General features: G+C 47.6%; 5 protein-coding genes across 5 annotated transcripts; 1 reads left to right on the forward strand and 4 right to left on the reverse strand.

Moving 5' to 3' along the window:
• Window positions 1–6,475: 6,475 nt before the first annotated feature.
• Window positions 6,476–8,168, reverse strand: LACBIDRAFT_316820 (uncharacterized protein; the record flags this gene model as incomplete). The annotated part of the gene is made up of 7 exons (XM_001890090.1): window positions 6,476–6,850; window positions 6,909–6,971; window positions 7,034–7,119; window positions 7,181–7,399; window positions 7,451–7,682; window positions 7,867–7,906; window positions 7,963–8,168. The coding sequence occupies 7 exons, from the start codon at window positions 8,166–8,168 to the stop codon at window positions 6,476–6,478; spliced, it is 1,221 nt and encodes a 406-aa protein (XP_001890125.1).
• A 151-nt stretch (window positions 8,169–8,319) lies between these two features.
• Window positions 8,320–10,462, reverse strand: LACBIDRAFT_335205 (uncharacterized protein; the record flags this gene model as incomplete). The annotated part of the gene is made up of 10 exons (XM_001890091.1): window positions 8,320–8,344; window positions 8,399–8,441; window positions 8,497–8,544; window positions 8,649–8,756; window positions 9,220–9,231; window positions 9,293–9,337; window positions 9,544–9,891; window positions 9,939–10,266; window positions 10,367–10,421; window positions 10,458–10,462. 10 exons carry the CDS (start codon window positions 10,460–10,462, stop codon window positions 8,320–8,322), a joined length of 1,017 nt encoding a protein of 338 aa, XP_001890126.1.
• Window positions 10,463–11,705: 1,243 nt separating this feature from the next.
• LACBIDRAFT_296005 (uncharacterized protein) lies at window positions 11,706–12,610 on the reverse strand (the record flags this gene model as incomplete). Its single annotated transcript, XM_001890092.1, has 4 exons — window positions 11,706–11,811; window positions 11,870–12,007; window positions 12,062–12,409; window positions 12,457–12,610. 4 exons carry the CDS (start codon window positions 12,608–12,610, stop codon window positions 11,768–11,770), a joined length of 684 nt encoding a protein of 227 aa, XP_001890127.1. The 3' UTR covers window positions 11,706–11,767.
• A 7,335-nt stretch (window positions 12,611–19,945) lies between these two features.
• Window positions 19,946–21,113, reverse strand: LACBIDRAFT_316824 (uncharacterized protein; the record flags this gene model as incomplete). The annotated part of the gene is made up of 4 exons (XM_001890093.1): window positions 19,946–20,436; window positions 20,484–20,858; window positions 20,915–20,951; window positions 21,009–21,113. 4 exons carry the CDS (start codon window positions 21,111–21,113, stop codon window positions 19,946–19,948), a joined length of 1,008 nt encoding a protein of 335 aa, XP_001890128.1.
• A 948-nt stretch (window positions 21,114–22,061) lies between these two features.
• LACBIDRAFT_296006 (uncharacterized protein) lies at window positions 22,062–23,349 on the forward strand (the record flags this gene model as incomplete). The annotated part of the gene is made up of 5 exons (XM_001890071.1): window positions 22,062–22,224; window positions 22,324–22,428; window positions 22,536–22,752; window positions 22,860–23,022; window positions 23,278–23,349. Exons 1-5 carry the CDS (start codon window positions 22,065–22,067, stop codon window positions 23,347–23,349), a joined length of 717 nt encoding a protein of 238 aa, XP_001890106.1. The 5' UTR covers window positions 22,062–22,064.
• Between the last annotated feature and the right edge of the window lie 1,052 nt (window positions 23,350–24,401).

Genomic DNA, 24,401 nt, shown 5'->3' on the forward strand with positions numbered 1-24,401 from the left:
AGAAAAATTTACCCTGATCTGGCTGTCCGGACAAATTTTTGAGATTGGGGTGTGGTAGGCCAGGTCCAGTCCGGACAATTTGGTGCAGAGGCGTCCGGACAAAAACCCAATTTTCGGGATCAGGCCTTTTCTGCTATTGCCCGGGGTCCTGATATTTGCTAGTCAAAAGTGTATCAAATGGGGGTGGTGTATCATTAAGGGGTGGATGACTGTACTTCGGAGTGTCAAAAATATCCAATTTGATGGGAGATAAGCGACACATTGTCATGTGCCTGAGTGTGTTGGGTGTCTCTTCTTGTCCATCCTGCTCAAACCTGGCCTCGGGAACCTGGGCTTCAATGGGGAACCCATCAAAGTTGGGCATGTTGACATCACCACGAGCCAAACGCACGACGATGTCGGGTTGATTCGATAACTTCAGGTGGAAACCCCAGTGGGTGTCCCACAACCTCAGTCTCACCACAGAATCGGATTCTGAAGATTGAACAGAAGAACACAGGTACATAGTTGTTTGAGCCCTTGTAGATGATCGGGATATCAACCCCAGTGAAAACCCCGCTAGTTCAAATTGGATGAAATCTGATGAAAGTGAATTGATTCCACCGAATCTGCTGAAATCGGTTGATATTGATCACAAATTCTTGGCAAAGCGCGCCACACCTAAAAATAGATCTAGCTTCACAATCATACACACATCTCGTTTGTCAAAACGGTTCAAATCTGTCTGTATCGTATTCCCTTCAAATAACCCTTCGTATAGCTAGTGCACATGTGCAACAACATATGAGACACATCCTCTCTGTAAGCTCTCCCACGCTATCATCACACCATCGCGAACTTAAAAGAAATTTCCATGCTTTCCGTTGGCGTTATCCCTCTTCCATCTCCCCCCGCTTTTATCGCTAAGTCAAATGACTGCTCCTCTATCTGACTACCGCATGGACCCACCAATCATCTCAACTTGCTGACTTCGCGTACATGAGGTGTTCGTTTTCTGCCTCCTTTCATTGTTCCTTCTTGATCTCAAACCCCCAGGGGACTTTGGACAGGTATTTTCTCCATCCTATGACATGGAACAACTCGTTAACTGATACTAAGCTCCGTAGTACATGCAAAAAACATCAAGATAGTCAAACATTGTATGGTACGTCTCACCAATCTCATTCCTGCAGATGTCCAGCTCAGGCTAATTGAGACCAAGACAAACATACATGTTCTTTGCGCTCTTGCATGGCGGCTTGCAACAACTTCACATGGCCAAACAATCTTCGAGTCAAACTCACTCTTCCACATCAGGACAGAGCTTTGCATCCACTGGGGTAGACCGTTCTACGTAGACTGATGGTGGACTCGGCCTTTTCCGACTTTCCACCAGCCTCATGTCAAACAGCTCATCAATCCCGGACCGTGTTATTTAGCCACGTCCCTGAACCCGCCCACCTTCGTCGCGCCTGAACCCGCCCATCTTTGTTGCACCTTGGCCCGCCTTTTTCCACCCATCCTCATAATAAAATGCTACTGGTGTATTTTGGTTGACCTAACAGGGCCATTCAAAAATGAGCGCAGCTCGCAGCTCAAAACGTAGCAAGAGCCATCAGCTTATATAACGTAGATTTAAGTGTCCGCTCAGGGCGGTATCCGTTTGTCACGCCAAATTTAACATCGAAGTTTCCTCATCGTTGTTTGCTGCTCGCTGTTTCCAACGATAAGCTCGAGTAAATCTTTTCTTTGTGGCTCTAATTTGGCGCACTCTTCAGCAACTCATAGCTAGAACTCAAATATATTATTTCCCAATTTTCTTCAATTTGTAATTGAGGTAAAGATACCCTGCTAGGTTGAAGCCGACGACACCAAACGATGCTGGAAGTGTTTTGGCGACGTGGCGTACAACGAGGGAGAAGACCGGAGAATTCCGGAGTGTGTCAAATCAGGGTTTAGTAAAGATGAGAGAGCTGGACCCTGGTGCCTGTGCCTTCTCTGTGGACTCTGTAGACTGGTCTACCCCAGTGGCTGACATGCCCTCCATCAGGAACACAGGGAACGGGGGAAACACAGGGGGCACGTGATGACAAAGGAATCAATTTCAGAATACGCGAAGGGAATCAGGGGCCAGTTTATATTGCACGCTGGAGGCTCCAATGTTCCAACGAGTAAGTTGCTAATCTCGTTCAGGTGTACATAAACTAGGATCTGCTTGTATTGTACCAAATTGAATGTTAAAAATGATTTTCAAATGATTTGAACTATCAGATCTCATCAGATTCAATGATTTTACCGGACAGTTTTCATCATAGCTCAACCGATTTCAGCAGGTGAGTTTATGCCATGTTTGTGAACACAAACAATGTGAGCAGATTTGAGCAGATTCTCATCTGCTATAGTCCGAACAGCTGCTGAAATCGGCTTTTGCCAATTTGAGCAGAACTCAGCTGACCTCAACTGCCGGGGTTTTGACTGGGTATCAAAGGCTCTCTCCCCCCCTCTCCTCACCTCTCTACCCGCATCACAGCCCACAGACTCCAAGCACAAGTAACATCATGACAGGATCATCAGCAAACACGGAACTCAAGCAAACGGCAAACAAACAACTTTATTTTCTCCTCCCTGATCGCGCTCGTCCCACTGGCTGTACCTATCCCTCGGGATCGGGTACTTAGAAGACGAAACATTACCGCAGGTGGATTGCATCGATAGGCAATATGGCGAGACTACCCTGCCCACGTTTTAGATGCGCCCCAAAACGGCGTTTCCGTGCCGGGCTGTGTGGGGGAAGAATCGCTGCAGGCATGCCTCCACCAGTGCATGGGGTGATCTTAAGGGGGTCAGGTATACATGGGACTAGGGGCCTTAGGTAGTCTACTGGGTTGTAAGGTCTGACGTGGGGCCCTGCCCCAATGGACTTTAAATTTGACATTAAAATTAAAAAAATTAAAAAAAATACTATCTGACGTGATACCAGCACGGAAAATTGGCGATAAGGGGGCCTTGGTTTTGGCACCCTAGCAGTATCGGCGTGAGCGACAACTTCAACAGCAGAGACGAGGACAGACGGAATCAAAATCTGAGTTCACGGACGCGAATGAACAAGCTCCTAGTAGATTCAAATAGGATCCCATTAACCATAACAAATAGCGCGTCAACGGTAAAATTGACGACCTGTTGAACACGGAGACTTGCAAGTAAATCACCCAAATATCGACGATCATACGAACGCACCTTATTAGCGAAAGTCGGGAGCCTCAAGGTCGCGGGGCCGGATCGCTCTGGGATCACTTCTAGTATAGAAGAGAGCTGAGGGACTCCATGAGTAAGTACTCCACAGAATCTGCACAATTGTGTGTTTAACTTATCAGTATTATGTATGCGCCACAAATCCAGCACAAGACCAGTGCCGCTAGCAGCAATCAACGAGGGAGTGGGCAATGTGAGCACCTTTGAATGACGGTAGAGTTCTAGCTCGACCATACGTTTGTCGGAAAAATCGAAATTAGCATATCAGTGGTTGCGGCAGCTGATGAACATATATGAACTGATCAGCTTCTTGCGGGCAGCCATTTCAGCTATTTATCAGATCATGTCATCCCTGATAAGCTGCTGGTCTGAACAAGCAGTACGCGATAAGTTTTTTCCCGGCGGGCATGTCAGAAGGTTATCACTTCACATCATCTTGTCCAGCCTACAAGGAGGAGGAATATCATATCTGAGGTGCCGAGGTCATATTATTTCCAGTGCTGGCCGCTATCTGACAATCATTCGCAACAAAGTTATCGTGCTACGACAAATTATTTACACGTAGGAATTGTTTGTATATGTATTTGTCGTATTCTACTCTTTCATCCTGAATCATTGTCATCGTTCCTCCATATACTTCACGCTTTCATGGAATCAAGGCGCCTTTTCACTCTTTTACTCTCTTCTCTAATTCAACTCACGAACAGAAATTCTACCTGTTCGCTCGTTGCTCCCCAAAATCTTGTGCTCCTTCCGTTTGGCGATTCAACATCCTTAGGGTCCCACGATGCTCACTTCAAATACCACAGTGCGCCTCATTTCCAATACGCCGCCTGGGCTCCATTCGGTGTCTGATTGTGCCGTAATTCCTGTGGAGTCCAGGAGTGTTGGAGAGAACATACTCCACACCCTCGGCATGGCAGTCGTCATGCTCCAACGTTGATCCTGCCGCCCCAAAACACATATAATGCACAAAGATGGTGAGTGAACTCTGCCACGAACCTTCAGCATCGCCCCATCCCACTCTATCCTCACCCACCACCCTCTCATCAGACCCACGTTGGGTCAGGATGTGACAAGCAGACCAACCCAGACTTTCCTCCCATCTGAATACTCAGGAGCACACCCAACTCTCCCCCCTTCTCCTCCACGTAACCGTCCTCGTCCCCATCGCTGTTCTCCAGTAGTTCGGAGATGCTCCGAACCATGCTCCTCATCCAGCGACGATCCAAGGCTCTCTCAATCATGATGTCACCTACCAAACACCGGACTTGGAACCAGGAATTGTATCAATACAATGGGGGCTAGCACATCAGCACGGCGCAGCAAGGTGAGTTATCAAACTCTGCTTACAAGCGGTTATACTAATCATTGACATTATGCCAGAACGTTCTCAGATCCTTGTCGAAGCGAGGTGTAGATGTTCTGGATGCTGCAGACGAGCGCCTATTCAAAAGAAGCACATCACATTTACCAATGAAGACGATATCGGCTGGCTAAAGCGTGAGATGGGCGATATCAAGGAGGGCGTGAAGGAAATTGCAGAGTATTTGCGAGGAGATGTGGATTACAAGTTGGAAGAGATTCTTGTGTACGTTCGAGAATTACCTGCACCCTAGTACCATGCAAGGGGGGAGCACAATTTTAATTTAATATATCATGTTGATTTTTTTCATAATGCCACTATGGCTGGACTAACCAACCAGGCGTGTGAATAACCTTCCATATATAGGTATAATCTATAAATAGGCCACATGTTTTGGGCATTTTTTGGGTGTTGTGTTAGCCACCGTATTATCTACACTGCACACCTTCATTTGCTGGCCCTTCCTCAAACCCAAGGTGTGTGTTGTGGTTGATGCATGGAGTCTGATAGGGTTCACAAGGAGCTGGGCTGTAGATACTGATGGTGCAGGTGTACGTGCTTCCTGCAGTGATTCAGTGAAGAACTTTTGCATTGTTGTTTGCCTTCCTTGCTTTTGTGCACTTTTCTCTCTCTCTCTTGCTCTCCTTCTTGTTCTCAGTGCATTGCTTACTTCCTTTGTGTCAGTTGTAGTAGGTTTGAAGACCAATTGTGCATGAAGGGACTTTTGCCTCACAATGTTGCCAGATAATGATTTTGCTGTCTCAAATATTGTCAAATCATATATTGTATACCAGGTTTCTTAAAAATTCTAAGTGTAAATAGCACTTAATGCTTCTGAAAGGGTCATCCTAGGAAATATCCCACTTTGTAAGTGAGGACAGCATGCAAAACACCTCAGAAAGTGCACCAGTCCAATCTGAGCTCACCCAGCCTGTAAATTACCCAAAATTGGTACTTAAAATAGAAAATTTTTAACAGCCTGCCAGCCAGACTAACCAACCGACCCCATATGGCAGATTCAAATCCCGCTCCCCCCTTGGTACCATGTAGATATTGATCTTGTAAATGTATCATTACTTTGCATTATTATCCATTACCTTTGCATGAATTGCCATTATCGATTGGATAGCATACCCCTTATTTGCCAGGGGTAACTAAGATGGCAATATTTGTGCTGAGGAGCATAATCAACGGTTGTCTCGCTGATCACGACTGTGACTATGGAGCAACCTTGTCAGTAATAATCGTGGTGGTCTTTCTGGTCAATCGACATCAAGGTAATCATTCTGACAATACGATATAAATGATTACTGAGCCATATTTTCCCCCCGAAAAGGTGATGGACTGATATGCATTGATCACTTCATGTCTCTACATATCTTCCGATTTCGATTTTCCTGACATTGCTGACAGGTTAAAGATTGCCACTCGGAAGCACTTTGTGAGAAATTGAACGGCAGAGCACTGAGGAACTTACTTACCTCCCCGTCGCACAGACTCTTCAGCTTCACGGCCAAACCACGTTGAGTTAGGACGAGAGAACGCCTGAGGCCTGAGGAGCGACTAGAACACAGCTTAGTCATCACGGTCGATTTCAACGCACGGCGCTCTAGATCTGTAAGCAGCATCATCTCGATTCTCCTCAACTAGAACTCTTCAAACCCCAATTCAAGAAAAAAGAGAGCTAGCCAAGAAACAACCTATGTAGTATGAAAACTAAACCCAGGCCGATAAATTACTCGAATCAAATTTAAATCTAAATGTATCGAACATTGTCCATATGATATGATTGATGCAAAGCAAAGAAACAAGAAAGAGTGTGTTCAATCGTCCAATTATCGCATCGAGTCAATTCACCACCCACCACCAATCAACATCTCACACCACCAGCCCAAGCCCCACCCCTAACACACCCACCACCAACGAACCACACCACCCCTTACCAACCCTACCACTCACCGCACCAGACTTACTACTACTACTCCCCCCTCCTGATGATGTCCCAGCACTCCCACTAGGCTTAACAGCACCACTACTTGTCGAACTCGCACTCCCCGAAGTCACAGAAGTTAGGTTGACAGACGGAAGAGCTTTAACAGCCGACCACGCCGTCCCAGTCCCTGAAGACGAATCATACCCCATCCAAGACACACCTGCGCTCGTTGAGAGCTGGACAAGGGCTGATGTGGAGGTCGCGTATGTTGCTGAAGAGTCTTTTGTCGTCGGGCCTGTGAGGGTTTTCGTTGTGTTTGTCTGACGGAGGGGTAGAGTTGAGAGGAGACGAAAGAAAGAGTGGAAAAGAGAGACATACAATGACATTGACGACATACGTCGCCGAACCGTCGTCTGGTATGAACGCGAATTCCGTTTGTACCTAGATGAGATGACGCGTCAGAACAACGACGCACTCCCTAACAAAAGAAAAACGATGCTTACCCCAGTCTGCTGGAAGAAACTCGCAGCCCGCCCATGCGTCGCCGGGAAACTCCCATACGACTGTGGGGTAGGTTGTAAAAACGAGACTGTCCATCCATCCCATCATCAGTCTCGTCACAAAAAAAAAACCTAGAAACAGGAGCGTACAATGAATAACAAAAATCATCGCATCCCCAGCCGGCAACCCGGGAAGACCCAAAAAGTGAATATGGTTCTGGGCAAGGGCCATCACGGGCTGATACGAAGCCGTCGATTGGCCCGTCGCAAAATTCGGTTTTTGGACGTCTACCCACGGTATGGCAGTTGAATTGGCGGATTTGAGGAGACCCATGTCGAGTGAGAAGAGTTCTGCATTGGAGTAGGCGTCTATCCCACATTAACACACTATCACGGAACGGAGAAGGAAAGCAGACTTACAAAAGACGTTGGTATCATGATCGAGGATCCCACCAAAGTTTGTTGGGTCGAATTGGGGTCCACCGGAAGTGGCGGGCGTGGTCGTGGTCATTTGGGCGGACCATGATTTGGCCATTGCGTCGTAGATGTAGACGGTGGTTGGGTTTTTTGAGTCGCCGTTGATGACGTAGATGGCGTTGGTAAACTGGTACCGACGATGACGATGATGGTTAGCATTAGTACGGGTGCAGTGCTAGTAAGGTGGGTAGCAACCCCGAATGGATGAAATGGTAATGTGGCCTTTACTGGTGTAACGTAGAAAGGCGGGCCACAGAGAAATAGAAAGGTAGGCAACATCGAAAGACGGGCGTTGATCGAAAACAGGCAACGAACATCGAAGTTGCCACCACCATCCGAAGACTGCGAGGGACTCTCACCTGTGAAAGGAAACACTGCACGTTCGGTTGATCGAACGGGCTGAAACGGCGATGATGATAAGCTGCGGAACGAAAACAACCAACAAAAAAACTCACGGGCGTCCAGACGTCGTAATGTCCGTCGCGCTACCTGACGTCCCCCACGAGTCCTGGGTGCCAGCATTATAGTCCTTCCCGCCATACCCAAACGCCAGCAAGTTCCAGTTGATGTCAAAAGCGAGACACTGAGTGGGTCCGCTAGCGGCGGACACGGTTACCAAGCTCGTCGCGAGGATGACAAGCGCCGTAGAGAGCCAACGCATTGTAGTAGTTTTGTAAAAGAGCGACGTGAGTATGGTATTATGGGAGGAGAACGGTCATCCACACAGTCAATGTGTGTGTGTTGGAAGAGTGTCAAGTGAGTCCGAAATGAAGTTTGGCGAAAAAGAAGACAGTTATATATATTTATTTATTTTACCCGCCCGCCCGGAACGCCAAGCTAAAAATAGCATGGCAACAGTTTTTTTTCTTTAGGCAATGGCATCACACACACCCTTCCTTCTTGGCGGTCATCCGCTCAAACCCAAGACACAAGCCTCCGAGGTTTCATGCGAGTTGACTATCGCGCCCCACTCCTCCTCGAAGACTCACCTCCAGCTTCAACGGGTCCTTCAGCAATCTTTGGAACGTTGCTTGTTTCTATATATATCCACAGGGTCGACATTTCTAGCGCTGGGTCTCGATCGCTGCTGATTTACATTCATGACTTCCTGTTATTCTGGCTGGCTGTGAGTACTCCATACCTTCAAATCCCAGTACGACTTCAACATAAACCTCAACTTGGTTCAAATTTGAAGGGGGCCCGAATTGGGGGAGGCGAGCTCTTCCCCAAGTTCTCTCGACAATCCGCCCTGATTACGACTACGTATGCGCTGGCACTTGATTGACATCCAGCACCGCTCGACTCCGATCACGCCAGCGCGCACACTCACCAAACTTTGGAGTCGTTTCATGCTCAATGTGGATGCTCATACTTAGCCACTGGTTCGGACGTCAAATGGGTTTCGTCCTTCACCGGCACCGCCAACCTTTTCAAATTAATCCAATATGCACATGGCTCAATCAAATCCTGTGACTTAGTCTCGGTTGCCGCTGAGTTACGCAAGTGATATGTTTCAAATTTGGGAAGACTTTGCTACCTTCTAATAGGATGGGAACAGGGGATCTCGATGATATCATTCAACGGACTCTCTTTCTCGATAAGACGGCGGGAGATTGGCTGCATAGTTAGCAGAAATTGAAGTGATCTTTCGGATGGATGCGCAGTTTGATCAGATGACGGGCGGAAGTCTCAGATTCTAAAATTCTGCTTACCTTCCGGCACGACTGGTCGAAAAAAATATTACTTGTAAAACTTGAAATCAGCGTGGAGATATGGATCACTTACATGCCTCCTTTCCAGCCGAGTTTACGGCCATATAACCCATGTAGCCTTTGAGGAAGGGAGATCACTAGAGGGAAGGAGGAAAAGAAAAAGAAGAGAATACTTGCCTAACGCCGTTGCCCTGACTCCGTCAGTGTGGAGAATGTCGCCGACACTGTAGGCATGCCATCCAGTTGCGGGAATGCTTAGGAGGTTGGACGCTTGGAGTGCACGCTTGAGGAAATTCCGGGAGAGTCATTGACAATTTTACTCACTGAAATTGCACTTCGCTCGAATTGCCTTTGTCTTGGTTGATGTCGAACTGGGCATTTTTAGATTATAGACGACCGCCAATGGATCGTCTTCAACGCAACCCGGGAATGTTTCTGCGAAGAAGGGTGCACGGTCAGTGTCTTTCATCAGGACTTCTCCGTCGGTGTCCTCAAACAACTGAATCTCTTGATCTGCGATGCCTTCAACCTTCATGATGCGAGACTTTAGAGAGGCCACGGTACATGGCGGCGCAATAGATAACGTGTCTATGCGGCCCAAGAAAGTATCACTTTCGTCAAAGGCTGTTTTTGAGTTTTCTTCGCCCTCTTTACCGTATACGCGATAATATACTAGATTGGATGAGAATCAAGAACGATGACACAAATATCAGACGTACTGTAGCACGTCTCGCGTGACTCAGGGTTTTCAATCAACTTATTGCCCACTCGCGGCGCATTTGATCGTTTCCCAGCCTCAGGAGCCCCGACCACCAAAACCATCGGATCGCGAGACGACGCGCCTAGGCCACGAGTACCTCGCAGCTTGAGGCGTGTGGAATCCGCTAGGGCTTTATCACTTGACAGGGACTCGAATACATTTGCGTTTGATGCTGCCAACCCTTCAATCTTGCAGATATACATCTTTAGAGATAAAGGAGTATGAGGTGGAGTGAGGGACTTTGGCAAGATGCGGCTGATAAACAGATCGTTGGAGTAGATGGGATTCTACGATCTGATCGCGCCGTCCGTTGCGTAAAGACGGTAGTACACTGGGCGCAACTGGATTAGTATTGGTATGCTTGTAAAGAAAATGCGTAAAACGCACAGTAACGAAGTGACGTTGCTTCGGCGTGCTGCGTCTATTAAATCCACCACTCAATCTGTCGACACGGTTTCAAAAAAGCATGTCTACGCACGCCATGGCTGGGTCCTCCTCCTCGTCCATCTAAGGAATATAGACCGCTCGAACAGTTCGGGCTAGCTGTGGAAGGGCTTTGCGGCTCAGACTTGAATGAAGACATTAGTATGCTTCTCGGTGGTGATCGGTGGGGTAGAAGATGAAGCTGAAGTTTAAGGGCGGCGTCTATCGATCAGGCCTGGGAAGGCTAAAAATGACATCATGGTGACCAAAAACGTGAGGGCACTATTAACCATCAAGCTTGCAAGACCAATTACCTCCTCCTCGAAAATCCGGCATAACACAAGGATTAGTACAACTTGGCCCAGAAGATTAGAAAGAAAAAACATGCCAAGTTTGGCTGGTACATTAATGTTTTGTGCACCAGTCCGCGACTCGGAGGAAGTGTGCAATATCCCTGGGAAATCCATGTGCTGAAGAAGAAATCAACAATATGTCGCCGACGTTGGTGTTCAGGAGGAAGTTGTTTGGTCCGGTTTTCGGTCTTCGCCGTGAACAACTTAAGTATGACTGTCACTAGCCGTTCATTCGTGTTCTTCTATATCCTCGAAGTAGCAGCACATTCAGTCCCGCGCCGCCACACTCAAACTAGCCCAGCACACTCGAACAGTCTGGAGATCTTATTATGTAGAAATTCAAGCAACTTGAGTGCTTTTGATATTTTACAACTGGCATCATCATGTGGGCGACGGCGGCAAGGCGTCTTGAAATAAGAGGCAACGCCCCTGCTATTTTCGTTGATCCGTTAGCTGTGAGTAGTAAGTACTAAGTACTCTCTACCTTCAAATCTCATTAAGACTTCAACATAACTGACAACTTGGTTTATACCGACTTCATTGAAGGCGCCCGGAAAGTTGGAGAAGATGACTCGGAGCCTCCCACCTTTTCAAATTAATCCAATATGCACATGGCACAATCAATTCCTGTGACTTAGTCTCGATTGCCACTCAGTCACACAGTTAAGTAGGTCAGGTGGATCAGAAGGTGCGATCCGAAACTTATGATTTGAACCTGAGAAAACTAAGCTGCTACCTACTAGTGTGATGGTAACAGGGGATCTTCCTGATATCATTTAACGGACTCTCTTTCTCGATACGGGTTTGCCCATGTTGTACAGTTACCAATAACTATTGGATGGGGGGACATTGGGTGATGACGAGAATACTAGTAGTGCGAGATTTCAATCCCACTATTGACATTTCAATCCCACTCATTCTGAACCAATCCCACTATTTCTAGTCTATATCTACCATCCCAATATTACTTTTCTTGTATATACTCCCCCACAAAGAGAATGAACGGGATATATTAAGGCTCAACGTGACTAAAATATGTGCTACCTGCGTGCACGACTAGTCGCAAGTACCCGTTGATAAGTGTCAAATGAGTATTAAGATATGGATCACTTACAGGCCTCCCTTCCAGCCGAGTTTACGGCCCTGTAAGCGGCCCAGCCATTGAGGGTTGTCTTGACTCCGTCAGTGAAAAGAATCTCGCCTACACTGTAGGCATGCCACAGTGCAGCGGAAATTTTTCGGCCGTCAGGCCCTTGGAGGGCACGCTTAAAAAAATTCCTGAGGAGTCATTGACAATTTTACTCACTGAAATTGTATTTTCCTCGAATCGCCTTTGTCATGGTTGACGACGAACTCGTTGTTTTTGAACAATAGACGACCGCCAATGGGTCGTCTTCAACGCAACCTGGGAATGTTTCTGCAAAGGAGAGTGCTCGGCCAGTGTCTTTCATCTGAACTTCACTATCGGTGTCCTTGAACAACCGAATCTCTTGATCTGCGATGCCTTCGACCTTCATGACACGAGACTTTAAAGAGCCCACGGTACACGGCGGCGCAATAGATAACGTGTCTATGCGACCCAAGGTAGTATCACTTTCGTTGAAGGCCGCTTTCGTGTTCACTTCACTCTCTTCGCCGTATACGCGGTAATACACTAGATTGGTTGAGAATTAAGAACGACGACACAAATATCAGACATACCGTAGCGCGTCTCGTGCGAGTCAGGGCTTTCAATCAACTTATTGCCCACCCGTGGCGCATCTGATCGTTTATCAGCCTCGGCAATCCCGACCACCAAAGCCATCGGCTCGCGAGACGAAATGCCTGCGCCGAGATGCCGCGGAGCTTGAGACATGTGGAGTCCGCTATGGCAACATCGCTTAACGGTGACTCAAATAGACTTGCGTTTGATCCTGCCAAGCCTTCAATCTTGCAAAGATATTTCTTTAGTGATAAAGCAGTACGAGGGGGAGTGAGGGACTTGGGCAAAATGCGGCTGATAAACAGATCGTTGGAGTAAATGGGGTTGAACGACTTTATCGCGCCGTCCGTTGCGTAAAGACGGTAGTATACTGGGGGCAAGTGGATCAGGATCGATACGCTTTTATAGAAAATGCGTTGAACGCACAGTAACGAGGTGATGTTGCTTCACCCGGCTGTTTCTGAATATAAGGTTCACCAGTCAGTCTGTCGGCAGACTCGGCACGGCATGCTCTACGCACCCCATCACTGTGTCCTCCTCCTCGACCATCCAAGGAATATATTACGCTGGAAGAATTTGGGCCAGCTATGGAATGGCTTTGCGGCTCAGACTTGAGTGAGGACATTCCTCGATGGTGATTGATGGGAAAAAAGATGAAGGGCGGCGTTTATCTTGCGTTTATCAATCAGCCCAAAATCGGCCTTACCCTTAACTCGCTCCAAGGGGGTGGCGGAATGTGGAAAAGAGACCAACACTCGTTATTTTTTTTTTTCAGGGTTCTGCCTGACACCCCCCCACAATTACCTTCCCAATAAAGTATGTTTTTCCCATATGTACTCATGTTTTTTTTTAAATTTTTAATTCAAAATATTTCCGTGTAACAAGTCAACTATGCACAGGCGGTTACTAAGTTTAAGCTAAGTCGAGTCCACCGAAGATGCGTATAACGGGTCTGCGCTAGCATGATATTGAAACAAAGTGGCTCTAAAAAACTTGTTCAAAGACGGATCATCCTGGGTAAGTAGCTACACTGTACAGAATGAGAGGGCATTTCTTCATTACCGTGAATGTGATAAATCTTCGAAAGCAACTCTTTCATATATATACAGGCCGAGTAAGAATCCGAAGCGTCTGAGTGGTGTAACTGATTCAGAGAAGCAAGAGGCGCTTGGCCTGGGGCGGCGTGGGGAGTGTAGGGTGTGTCAACGTAGATAGTAGTACTCTTGGTTTGGATCGTCCGTGTCAGCTTCAGATGCATGGAATGTCGCTGCCCTTCAAAATTTGAAAATTGATGGGGCGTCACTTTTTTTTTTCGGCCTTCGGCCGGACACCCCCCCTCCTTGGTGCGGGATCCACGTCCCGCTACCCCCTTGACTCTCTGTCAATACAGGTTTGCAGCCGAATTGAAAGTGGCAAGACTTTGCTACCTAAAGGAGGATGGAACAGGGATCTTACTGGTATCATTTAATGGGCTCTCTTCCTCGCTACGGCTTGCTGATGCCATACAGTTACTAATGACTATTGGATGGGGGGGAGATTGGCTGCAGAGTTAGCAGAAAGTGAATTCACCTGTCGGACGGATGCGCAGCGTGATTAGATGACCAGCACAAGTTCAAGATATGAAAAGAAAATCCTGCCTACCTGCCATCACAACTAGTCACAGATTATTATTTGATAAGTGTCAAATGGACATTGAGATATGGATCACTTACGGGCCTCCCTTCCACAGGAGTTTACGGCCATGTAAGCGGTGACATCTTTGAGGGGATATTGATAGAGGGAAGGAGGAGAAGAAGGAGAAGAGAATACTCAATCGACTGCCATCGGAGTAGGTATATGAGCTCGTTGTCTTGACTCCGTCAGTGTGAAGAATCTCGCCCTCACTGTATGCGTGCCATCTGGACATGTTTTCATAAGGCGCTTAGATGGCACGCTTGAGATCATGACTAGAGAGTAATGGACAATTTTATCGAGTTTAAACTATGTTTACTCAAGTCCAATAAGCACTGACCAAAGCTTGAGTTACACGCATACAATATAGTCGTCACGTTCGCCAACATGCGACTATGAGCCGCTGCTCAATTGCCCGCTGGCAAACTCTACATCCACGCTTGGACTCGAGCTTCACGATCCACGCTTGGATCACAGCTTATTTTAGACTCGCACCACCAGTTGAGGAGTGAGATGAAACGCCCCTTTCTGTAAGGCTCTCGTTTCAACATCTCACTCCCTCAGCTAGGTGCGATTCCCATTTCATTTTTGTAAGGCTCTCGTTGAAATAGCTCACAACCTCTCTTTAGTTTAAGCTGTTTTCTCATTTTCGTCAATAAAATACTTTGTATTCATCGTACCTCAAGTAAACTCCTATGAGTGACAACCATGCCATCTATTTCGCATCTGCAGAACCTGGACAGGCGCCCTCCGCTGCTGCTGGAGCGGATGGAGGTAGATACGGCTCCTCCGCAACTGCTGACTCGAATGCAGAACAACTCGGGGGACAACTACCCCCAGATGACCCAGCAGACCCCGACGTTACTCAGGAGACTCCAGACGCAAACACCATCTTTGCGGGAACGAATGACGAACAGCGACAACCCAGTCCGGAATTCAATGAATCCAATGGAGGAAATGCACAAAATGAGGAACTGCCTTTCGAACAGGAATGCATCAACCTCATGGACGACGCAGTCGAGAGCTTTCAAAGAAAGGAGATCACGAAACTCGGAGCACTATCAAAAATCGTTACCATACTCGATTCTAACACAACGAGGCCAGAGAAAACCAAGGATGCAGCAGTCGAATCCTACACGCGAACCCTCAACGAAGTCGAAGCTCTCGCTACTTCAGCGATTAGGAGAGGACATCAAGTCCAACAAGGACTGCAACCCTCAGGTACACGAAGCAGCCAATCCGCTCATGCTAGGAATCAACAACGCGATGATGAAATCGACGAACTCATATCCCACATCAGTGGCCAATCCAGAAGGTCTAAGAGACCCCTTTCTGGAGACTTTATCGATGCCGACGACGATCCTCATGACTCCGACACAGAGGGAACACGATCTAACAGAAAACGTAGAGTCTTTGAATCTCAAATGCCATGGTTCTCTCGAGAAGAGGAAGAAAGACGCTCCGGAAACAAAGAGTGCGAGGAATCACGCAGGATCATCGCCTTATTCTCTCGAGATCCCAAAGCAATCAAGCAGTGGATTCAAAACTCCAGAACCGCACCACTTGGATTTCCAGCCTCAGAATGGGACAACATTATCAGAGGACAGGCAGTCAACCTCGATGCCGTGCTCTCATCATTGCACCATATATCCGCTCCTAAAGAGAACGTTGGACGCGTGGGATCTACTGAAATTTCCCTTGGACGATCTGAGCCTTCGAAAAGGGTCCAAACGAGTGGCGAATGGACCAGCGCCTGGAATGCGACCATCAAAGCAATTAAATTCACCTTTCCTCATCGAGAGCAAGAACTCCGTGAATACGGGGAATACATCGAGGGTCACTTCTCAGCAAGAATACAGTCGTCGCATCGCAAAATCATCCTGTACGATATTGCCATCAGGAACGAAGTCGGAGGAGGACAAAATGCTCTCCTCACCGACACTCACCGATTCTCTAGGTTCTTCTCTGCCATTGTCATGCCAGACGGAGTTGAATCAGACAACTCCCACCTCACGTCCAAGCGACTCACCTCCAGAACGGCTAACAAAACAGAATTATGCAACCGCTTCAATTCAGTCAACGGATGCAGGAACTCAGCCGAAGACTGTCGCTTCCGACACGCTTGCAAGAAATGCAAACGGACAGGTCACGGGAAAGAAAATTGCGACTCTAAAGAAGGATCTAGCTCAAAATCTACAACCTAAGTACCTTCGTCATAACATTTGGGAAGACAATGATTACTTCTCAAAATCTTCAGCTGACTGGTCAGAAACGGCAATGCCTTTGCCGCCCGTTCCTTGCTCTGAACTTGCAAACCCTATTGTCATGAAAACCATCAAAGAAAACCCAACATTCTTCGACATAGTTTCCCCCATTTATGTCGATCGCTTTGAACAACTTCTTGAAACACACCCAAACAAACCGTTTGTAGCTTCCGTGTGCCGTGGTCTCCGTGAGGGTTTCTGGCCATGGGCCGATACCCACAGCGGGGAGTATCCAGACACTTTGGATCTATCTTACCCTTCACCAGAAGATCCCGTGGAGGCACAATTTCTGCGTGACCAGCGCGACCATGAGATCTTCAAGGGACGCTTCTCCGAGTCATTCGGGGAACAACTCTTGCCTGGAATGTATTGTATGCCGATCTTCGCCATCCCCAAGCCTCGCTCAACTGACTTGCGAATGGTGACCCACCAGAGTGCTGGCAAATACTCGTTAAACAGTATGATTCCTAGAGACCACATCGTCGGGTACCCACTGGATAACCTACGACATCTCGGAGAATTCTTGCTATCGATGCATCGCCGCGATCCTGACTCACCTCGCATATTATTCAAGTCCGACGTCGCCGAGGCTTACAGACTATTACCAGTACACCCATACTGGCAGATAAAACAGGCAAATCGGATTGACGGTGCCTTACACATCGACAGGAACTGCGCTTTTGGGGGGCGTGGGTCTGGATGTAACTGGATCGCCTTCATGTCCCTAGTATCATGGATAGCGAAGAAGAAGCGCCAGATAGACCTTCTGGGCACATATTCAGATGACTCCTTTGGACCCGAGGCCGCCTCAAATGTCACTTGGTATGAACCTTATCGAAAATTCATGCCAACAAATCAGGTCAAGATCTTACACCTTTGGGACGAGATCAACCTGCCCCACAAAGAGAAGAAACAGGTCTTTGGTCCAGTCCTAACAATTATTGGGATAGAAGTCGATGCGAATGCCTTAACGTTGTCCATGCCCGCAGACTGCCTGAAAGACTTGGTGGCTGCGATTACCGACTTCATCACCAACCGCCGACGATTTTCCTTAAGGGAATGGCAGCGTTTGGCGGGTTGGATGAATTGGAGCTTCAATGTCTTCCCCCTCCTCAGACCAGCTCTCAACAACTTCTATGCAAAAATTAGCGGCAAGAATGCCCCAGATAGGTGCGTGAGGATCAATAACGCCGTGCGCGCCGACCTATCTTGGGCGGTCTCGCACCTAGAACGTGATTCAGGCATTTGCTTGATCCAGCAACTTCGCTGGGACACATCATCCGCTGATTTCACAATATACTGCGATGCATGTCTGAAAGGGATGGGATTTTGGAGGCCTGACAAATGCGTCGGTTTCTATTCTCCTGTACCTGATGGGCTGGATGAAGAACAAATTTTTTATTTCGAGGCATTATGCGTACTGGCTGCCCTCCACCATATCATTGAGTCACAGCATCCACCCCCGTCTTCACGTATATTGATTTATACCGACAATGACAACACAGTCGCGATTTTCAACACTCTGCGTTGCTTGCCTCACTATAACAGCATCCTGATCAGCGCCGCTGATGCCCTGATCGTTGAAAGCCTTCATCTACGCGTGCTCCACATCGCAGGTGAACTAAATTATGTCGCCGATGCAATCTCACGAAACAACTTTGAACTCGCACGTCAGTACGTGCCTGGAATCACCATCACCCCTTTTACACCCCCTCAATTGGCGCTGGGGGCTGCCCAAAAATGATCTCATCAAATGTTCGGTCCAGACAACCCCTCAGGGAAGTCTGGACACGAGAGCGTCTCATACATGAGCGCGCTATTGCCCTTGGACAAGCCGTGGATAATTCAACCTGGAAAAACTACGGCTCTGCCCTCAACTCGTACTTGAACTTTGTAAAAATGCACGACTACCCCCTTGACCCAACTCCAGACACCCTAAGCCTATTCACAGTGTACATGTGTCATCACATCAAGCCTGATTCAGTTGGAACATACCTGTCAGGTATATGCCATCAATTGGAACCGTATTTCCCTGATGTTCGATCCTCTCGCAACTCCGCTCTGGTACATCGTACATTGCAGGGTTGTAAGCGGATGCGAGCAGTTCCTACTTCGCGTAAGCGCGCGCTGACCATTGAGGACCTCGAGACCGTCGTCGACAAGCTCTCCTCCTCCACTGACTACGACGACACTCTGTTTCTTGCTCAGCTATTAACCGGTTTCTTTGCATTGTTCCGACTAGGCGAAATGACCTACCCCGATGACCCAGAACTCCGCGATCCCAGAAAAGTCACAAGGCGCAGCTCAGTACACACAAATGAAGATTCCTACAAGTTTTTCCTGCCTGGACATAAGGCCGACAGGTTTTACGAAGGGAACACTATCATTGTACGCAAAAACCCGCACAAATTTGACCCTCACAAGCGCTTTCTAACATATCTACGAGCCCGTGACGCTAAATTCCCATTCAGTTCCCCGTTGTGGCTCACCAGCCAGGGCACCGTCCCCACTCGCTCGTTCTTTATACGGCGTTTGCGCCGCTTCTTCGACTCCGACACCGCCGGTCAGTCACTGCGAGCAGGAGGAGCCACCTCACTAGCGGAGAATGGTGTACCCCCGTCAATAATTCAGGCCATAGGCAGATGGGCGTCCGACGCGTTCAAAATATATGTTCGAAAAAACCCTGTGCTCATCCAAGCACTCCTTTTCGGACAAACCAAGCGTTCTCAAAACACATTTCTCCACGCCCTGGAGAACTAACTCCACGCTTTGGAGACCGACTCCACGCTTTGGAGAACCAACTTTTCTTTTATTTGATTTTTTCTTTATAGACTTTTCTTATCTATTTTATCAACAGACTCTTACGGCGCTCCCCTTCTACCATGCACACACACCCCTCAACAGCTACTTTACCAGACCACCACCCCCTCCCCAGCCCTGCGCATTCTCAAATATGAACAAGAAATACTTTACTATTGGACAACTTGTAATTGTTTAAATTTATCTTTAACCTTTCCCCTCGCTCCTCACATCCTTCACTGCGTGAACTCATCACCTTTTCCTTTCTTTTTAATAGGACTTATAGCCATACCTCGAGTGGAAACATGTCGGAGTCGGGCGCACAGGCCCCGACTTCTGATTTTGGCTACCTAACGTCCCTTCCCGCCTCTGTAACGCCACCAAGCTTAAGTGCTATTGGTCGAGTTTAAACTATGTTTACTCAAGTCCAATAAGCACTGACCAAAGCTTGAGTTACACGCATACAATATAGTCGTCACGTTCGCCAACATGCGACTATGAGCCGCTGCTCAATTGCCCGCTGGCAAACTCTACATCCACGCTTGGACTCGAGCTTCACGATCCACGCTTGGATCACAGCTTATTTTAGACTCGCACCACCAGTTGAGGAGTGAGATGAAACGCCCCTTTCTGTAAGGCTCTCGTTTCAACATCTCACTCCCTCAGCTAGGTGCGATTCCCATTTCATTTTTGTAAGGCTCTCGTTGAAATAGCTCACAACCTCTCTTTAGTTTAAGCTGTTTTCTCATTTTCGTCACCCACCCACCCACTGCCTATTAGTTACATGTCCATGTATGTATGCCATACCTCGAGTGGAAACATGTCGGAGTCGGGCGCACAGCCTAACGTCCCTTCCCGCCTCTGTAACGCCACCAAGCTTAAGTGCTATTGGCTTACTACAATCGTATTTTGCTCGAATCGCCTTCGTCATTGTTGATCTTGAACTTGGCGTTTTTGAAACATAAACGACCGCCAATGGGTCGGCTTTGATGTAGCCCAAATAGGTCACTGCGAAGAGAGGTAGATGGTCAGCGTCGTTCAGCAGGACTTCACCATCGGTGTCCTCGAACAATTGAATTTCTTGATTTGCAATGCCTTCGACGTTGACGATGCGAGACTTCAGAGAGGCCACAGTGCGCGGCGGCGCAATAGATAACGTGTCTATGTGACCCAAGCTAGTATCCCTTTCATCAAAGGGCGCTCTCGAGTTCACCTCGCCCTCTTCACCGTATACGCGATAATATACTAAATTATGTGAGAATCAAGAAAGATGACACAAATATCGGACATACTGTAGCACATCTCGCGTGAGTCAGGGTTTTCAATCAACTTATTGGTCACCCGCCGTGGCGTATACAATCTTTTCTCAGCCTCAGCAACCCCGACCACCAAAACCATCGGCTCGCGAGACGATGCGCCTAGGCCAAGATGATCTCGCAACTTGAGACATGAGGAACCCGCTATGGCAACATCGCTTGACAGCGATTCGAATAAACTTGCGTTTGATTCTGCCAAGCCTTCTATCTTGCAGAGATATCTCTTCAATGATAAGGCAGTATGAGGGGGAGTGAGGGATTTCGGCAAAATGCGGCTGATACTCGGATCGTTGGAGTAGATGGGGTTGAGCGACTTCATAGCACCGTCCGTTGCGTAAAGACGATAGTATACTGGGCGCAAGTGGATTAGCATCGACAGGCTTCTGAATAAAGCGCATTCAACGCACAGTAACGAGGTGATGTTGCTTCGCGGCCTTGCGGCTTCTATCAGATTTACCATTCAATCTGTCACCGAAGTATGGAAGAAATATGCATACGCACCCCATTACCGGGTTCTCCTCCTCGTCCATCCAAGGAATATAGACCGCTGGAAGAATTTGAGCCGGCTGTGGAAGTGCTCTGAGGCTCAGAACTGAATGGAGACATTAGTATGGTGATCGATGGAATCAAAGGTGAAATTTGAAAGGCGGTGCCTATCTGCCCTTATCATCATTGCCTGCGGCCTGGCATAAGCACCATAAGATGACATCATGGTGACAAAAACGTGTTAGCCAGCGCTGAGCGCTGAGTACCGAGTACTACGACTGAGTCGCACTGAGTGCTAAAGCTGAGTCGCACTGAGTACTAGGACTGAGTCGCACTGAGTACTAGTATTGAGTGCCAGTGAAAAGCGCGTCTGCTGAGATCATCTGAGGTGTATGATATATAATCAGACGCCACACTTACCTCGTCCGAAAAGTGAGGTATAGAAGAAAGAGCCACAGGCATTCGTGGTAGTCGAACCCGCGTGAAGCGTCCAGCCTAGGCACAACTCCGAGTCATGGCCCAAGAGAAATCCAGAGAAAAATCGATGCAAGCCAAGAGTAGTACGTCACCGACGTTGGCTTGCGTTGTCAATGTTTGTTCCGGTTTTTGGTATCTCGATCACGTGTTTAATTCTTTTGGCCTTTTTTTCCCTTCCACTCGAAACCTCTACCCCTGGGCGACTTCAGGACTTCCACTACTCCTCACCCTCATTTGGCGCTCAAATATGAACCCATGAGCGATACAAGCGCTTGATTATGGCTCATATGACCCAGTCACGCCTCCGCTAGCTTGACAGCATGCTCAGCCCTAAGGTACTGGTACGCAGGACAGGTGTGTAGTCACAAATAGCATTCCAAAATACTGGGGAGGTAGTTCAAAGCACTGGTAAACGCAACGCTCAAGAATGATATATATACGATGGGTATGCGGCGTATGTACGCACCGACCCACCTTTCGACTCTTCTCGAGTAAGTTATAGATCTTACCTGTTCAAAGAATATCTTCTCTTACCTTTCCCCTCAGCGCCCACATCACATTCACGCACATATCCAATCACAAGTGCTCTCAAGAATGGCTCCGGAATCATGTACCGTAGCTGTTGACATTGAGGATCACCACATCACAATCCATTTCAAGTCAGACGACCAAGTGCGCAACATCTACGTTCACCCGGACAATGTCGTCTTGACGTCCAACACGCGGAGCTGGGCCCAAAGGCGTGGCGGCGAGTGTACGTTTCACCAGAACAAATATGAGGCTCGTCGATCAATCGAGCTGTTGTGCCAAGCGCTCAAAGCAGATCGAGCCGGGTGGAATGATTTGACTGTAGATCAAGTTATGGCGACAATTTCTGACGAGATAGGAATGTCCACTTCTCTGTGGACAAAGATCAAGAGTTGGGTTGCGAGTGTAGTATTGCAGCTGATGCAATTGGGTACGAAACTTGCTATAGGTTACCATACCGCCGGGGCGATAGGATGGCGATGAGGTATACCCTTTATAAGATCATAGTTACTACGATAGTGAATGTGTACTTTACAGAATCTCACAAAGCTGTGGGGAAAGATATATATTGTACAAGTAATACGGAAGAATTAGAGATGTGTGCTAAAAATAGCTCTCGAAAATTCGGTCATGTGCTAGTACCTCGTTGGGTATATACGCACATTAACCCCCAAGGCGTAGTATATGCAAAGGAGCTGACGAGATGTTTGACTGCTATAGGGATACAAAAACCAAGGAATTTTTTCAAAGCCAAGTGAGCTACAGTGGAAAATTTGAATAGGCTGCACAGGTTTGAAGACGCGTTTCGCGTCTCAGCAAGTGGTCTACATCCCTTATAAACAATAGCCACACGTTCAATAGGCTCTACCTCGTGTTCGGTTGTTTCCGACTTTTTTTCCTTCCCCTTGAATCCTCTACCCTTCTGGGCGATTTCAGGACTTCTGCTCCACACGGCGCTCAGAGAACATGGACCCTTTCCAAGCGATATGAGCGCTTGCTTTGCGCCGCTTGTGGCTCATACAAAGTATGTATCCCAGCCACGCCTTTGCCAGCCGACTTGCACAAGGCAGTGGTACAGTGAATAGCAGGACCGGTGCGTAGCCCTGCATGCCAACTATACTAGTAGTACATTCACAGGATAGCTATTCAGACACCGGTGTGGAAGTGCCAAATGACGTGTTCATGGCACTTCGCCTTTTCAATGTTTTCTTTCGTGTTTTGAATTTTATTGTGTATTTTAAATTTCTCTAGGCTCCAAAGTTTTTCTTTTATTCTTCAGGTCATCAAGAGTATTTTGAAAGATCCATTCGAACATCTACACGAGCGCCTGATGAGTGACCACATGCACTGAAGAAGTGACCACGTGCACTGAAGAAGTCCCAGCCCAATGACGCAATATCCGGCATCTCGCTGTAAACGAAGCCCTCGTATGACATCATCGCCGGCTACTTCTTCGATCACAATTTCTTCGCATCAACTTGAAGGATTTCGGATTCAAGGATTCATTTTGTGCGCACCTTTCGTATATTTTTCGTTTTATTCTGTTCAGTTACTTTTAACGTCTTCCCATGAGACCGATACCTTTTCCAAGGGCTGGACGGTAGGGTAGAGTTGTCGACGACTGGGGCGCTCGCGTTGAGGGCGGCGACGCGCACGTAAATAAGCTTCCCCGGTGTTGTTCAATTCCCCGAGCAATCCCCAGCTCAAAGATTTGGTTGAGGAATCATGCGGGAGGCGTAAGTTTTATGTGTTTATTTTTATTTTTCGATGTCTTTCTTCTTTTTTTTTTCTAAAATTAGAATCTTTGGGGACAGGCAGCACGCGAGAACGTGTCGATTGCCTTGTGATTTCGATTTTTGTATTTAAGGTGTTCTCCCACCTTGCGAATGGAGCGTCCTTTTTCTTTTCCCCCACTTTTTACCTCTCACAGTTAGTTTCGACGTTTGACCCTTTTGAATCCACTCCTCCTCTCCTCCAAACACCCTCTGTCATTTTCTAAGTCGTCGCGCACCAAGGCGCGACATTCCTCAAGACAGACGCATCAAGCGCGTTGACAAACTCACGCCACATTCTCCAAGCACACACAAGAACTCACGCCACCGATTAAGCTTTTAAAGTCGTTGACTACGCTAAGTACTACTTTAGGCCGTCCCTTTGTCCCTTCCATCTCTTCTTCTCTCTTTCGCTCGTGTTTACAAGGTACACCGCCAACTTGTTCAGGTGCCTGAATGATGGCTCGGCTGTAATATCCTGTGATGTTAATTCTGGGGGTTGGCGGAATGTGAATCTGATGCCTTTCCAGCTTAAGAAATTCAGGGTAAATTAGCCGATTTAAAATGTCAGATGGTCCCACGCATAGCCTTATCATGGCATCTCCCTCGAGACATCTCCATGTCCTCTTCA

This window comes from Laccaria bicolor, genomic scaffold (assembly GCF_000143565.1).
Source record: "Laccaria bicolor S238N-H82 LACBIscaffold_79 genomic scaffold, whole genome shotgun sequence".
NCBI classification, from domain to species: Eukaryota; Fungi; Basidiomycota; class Agaricomycetes; order Agaricales; family Hydnangiaceae; genus Laccaria; species Laccaria bicolor.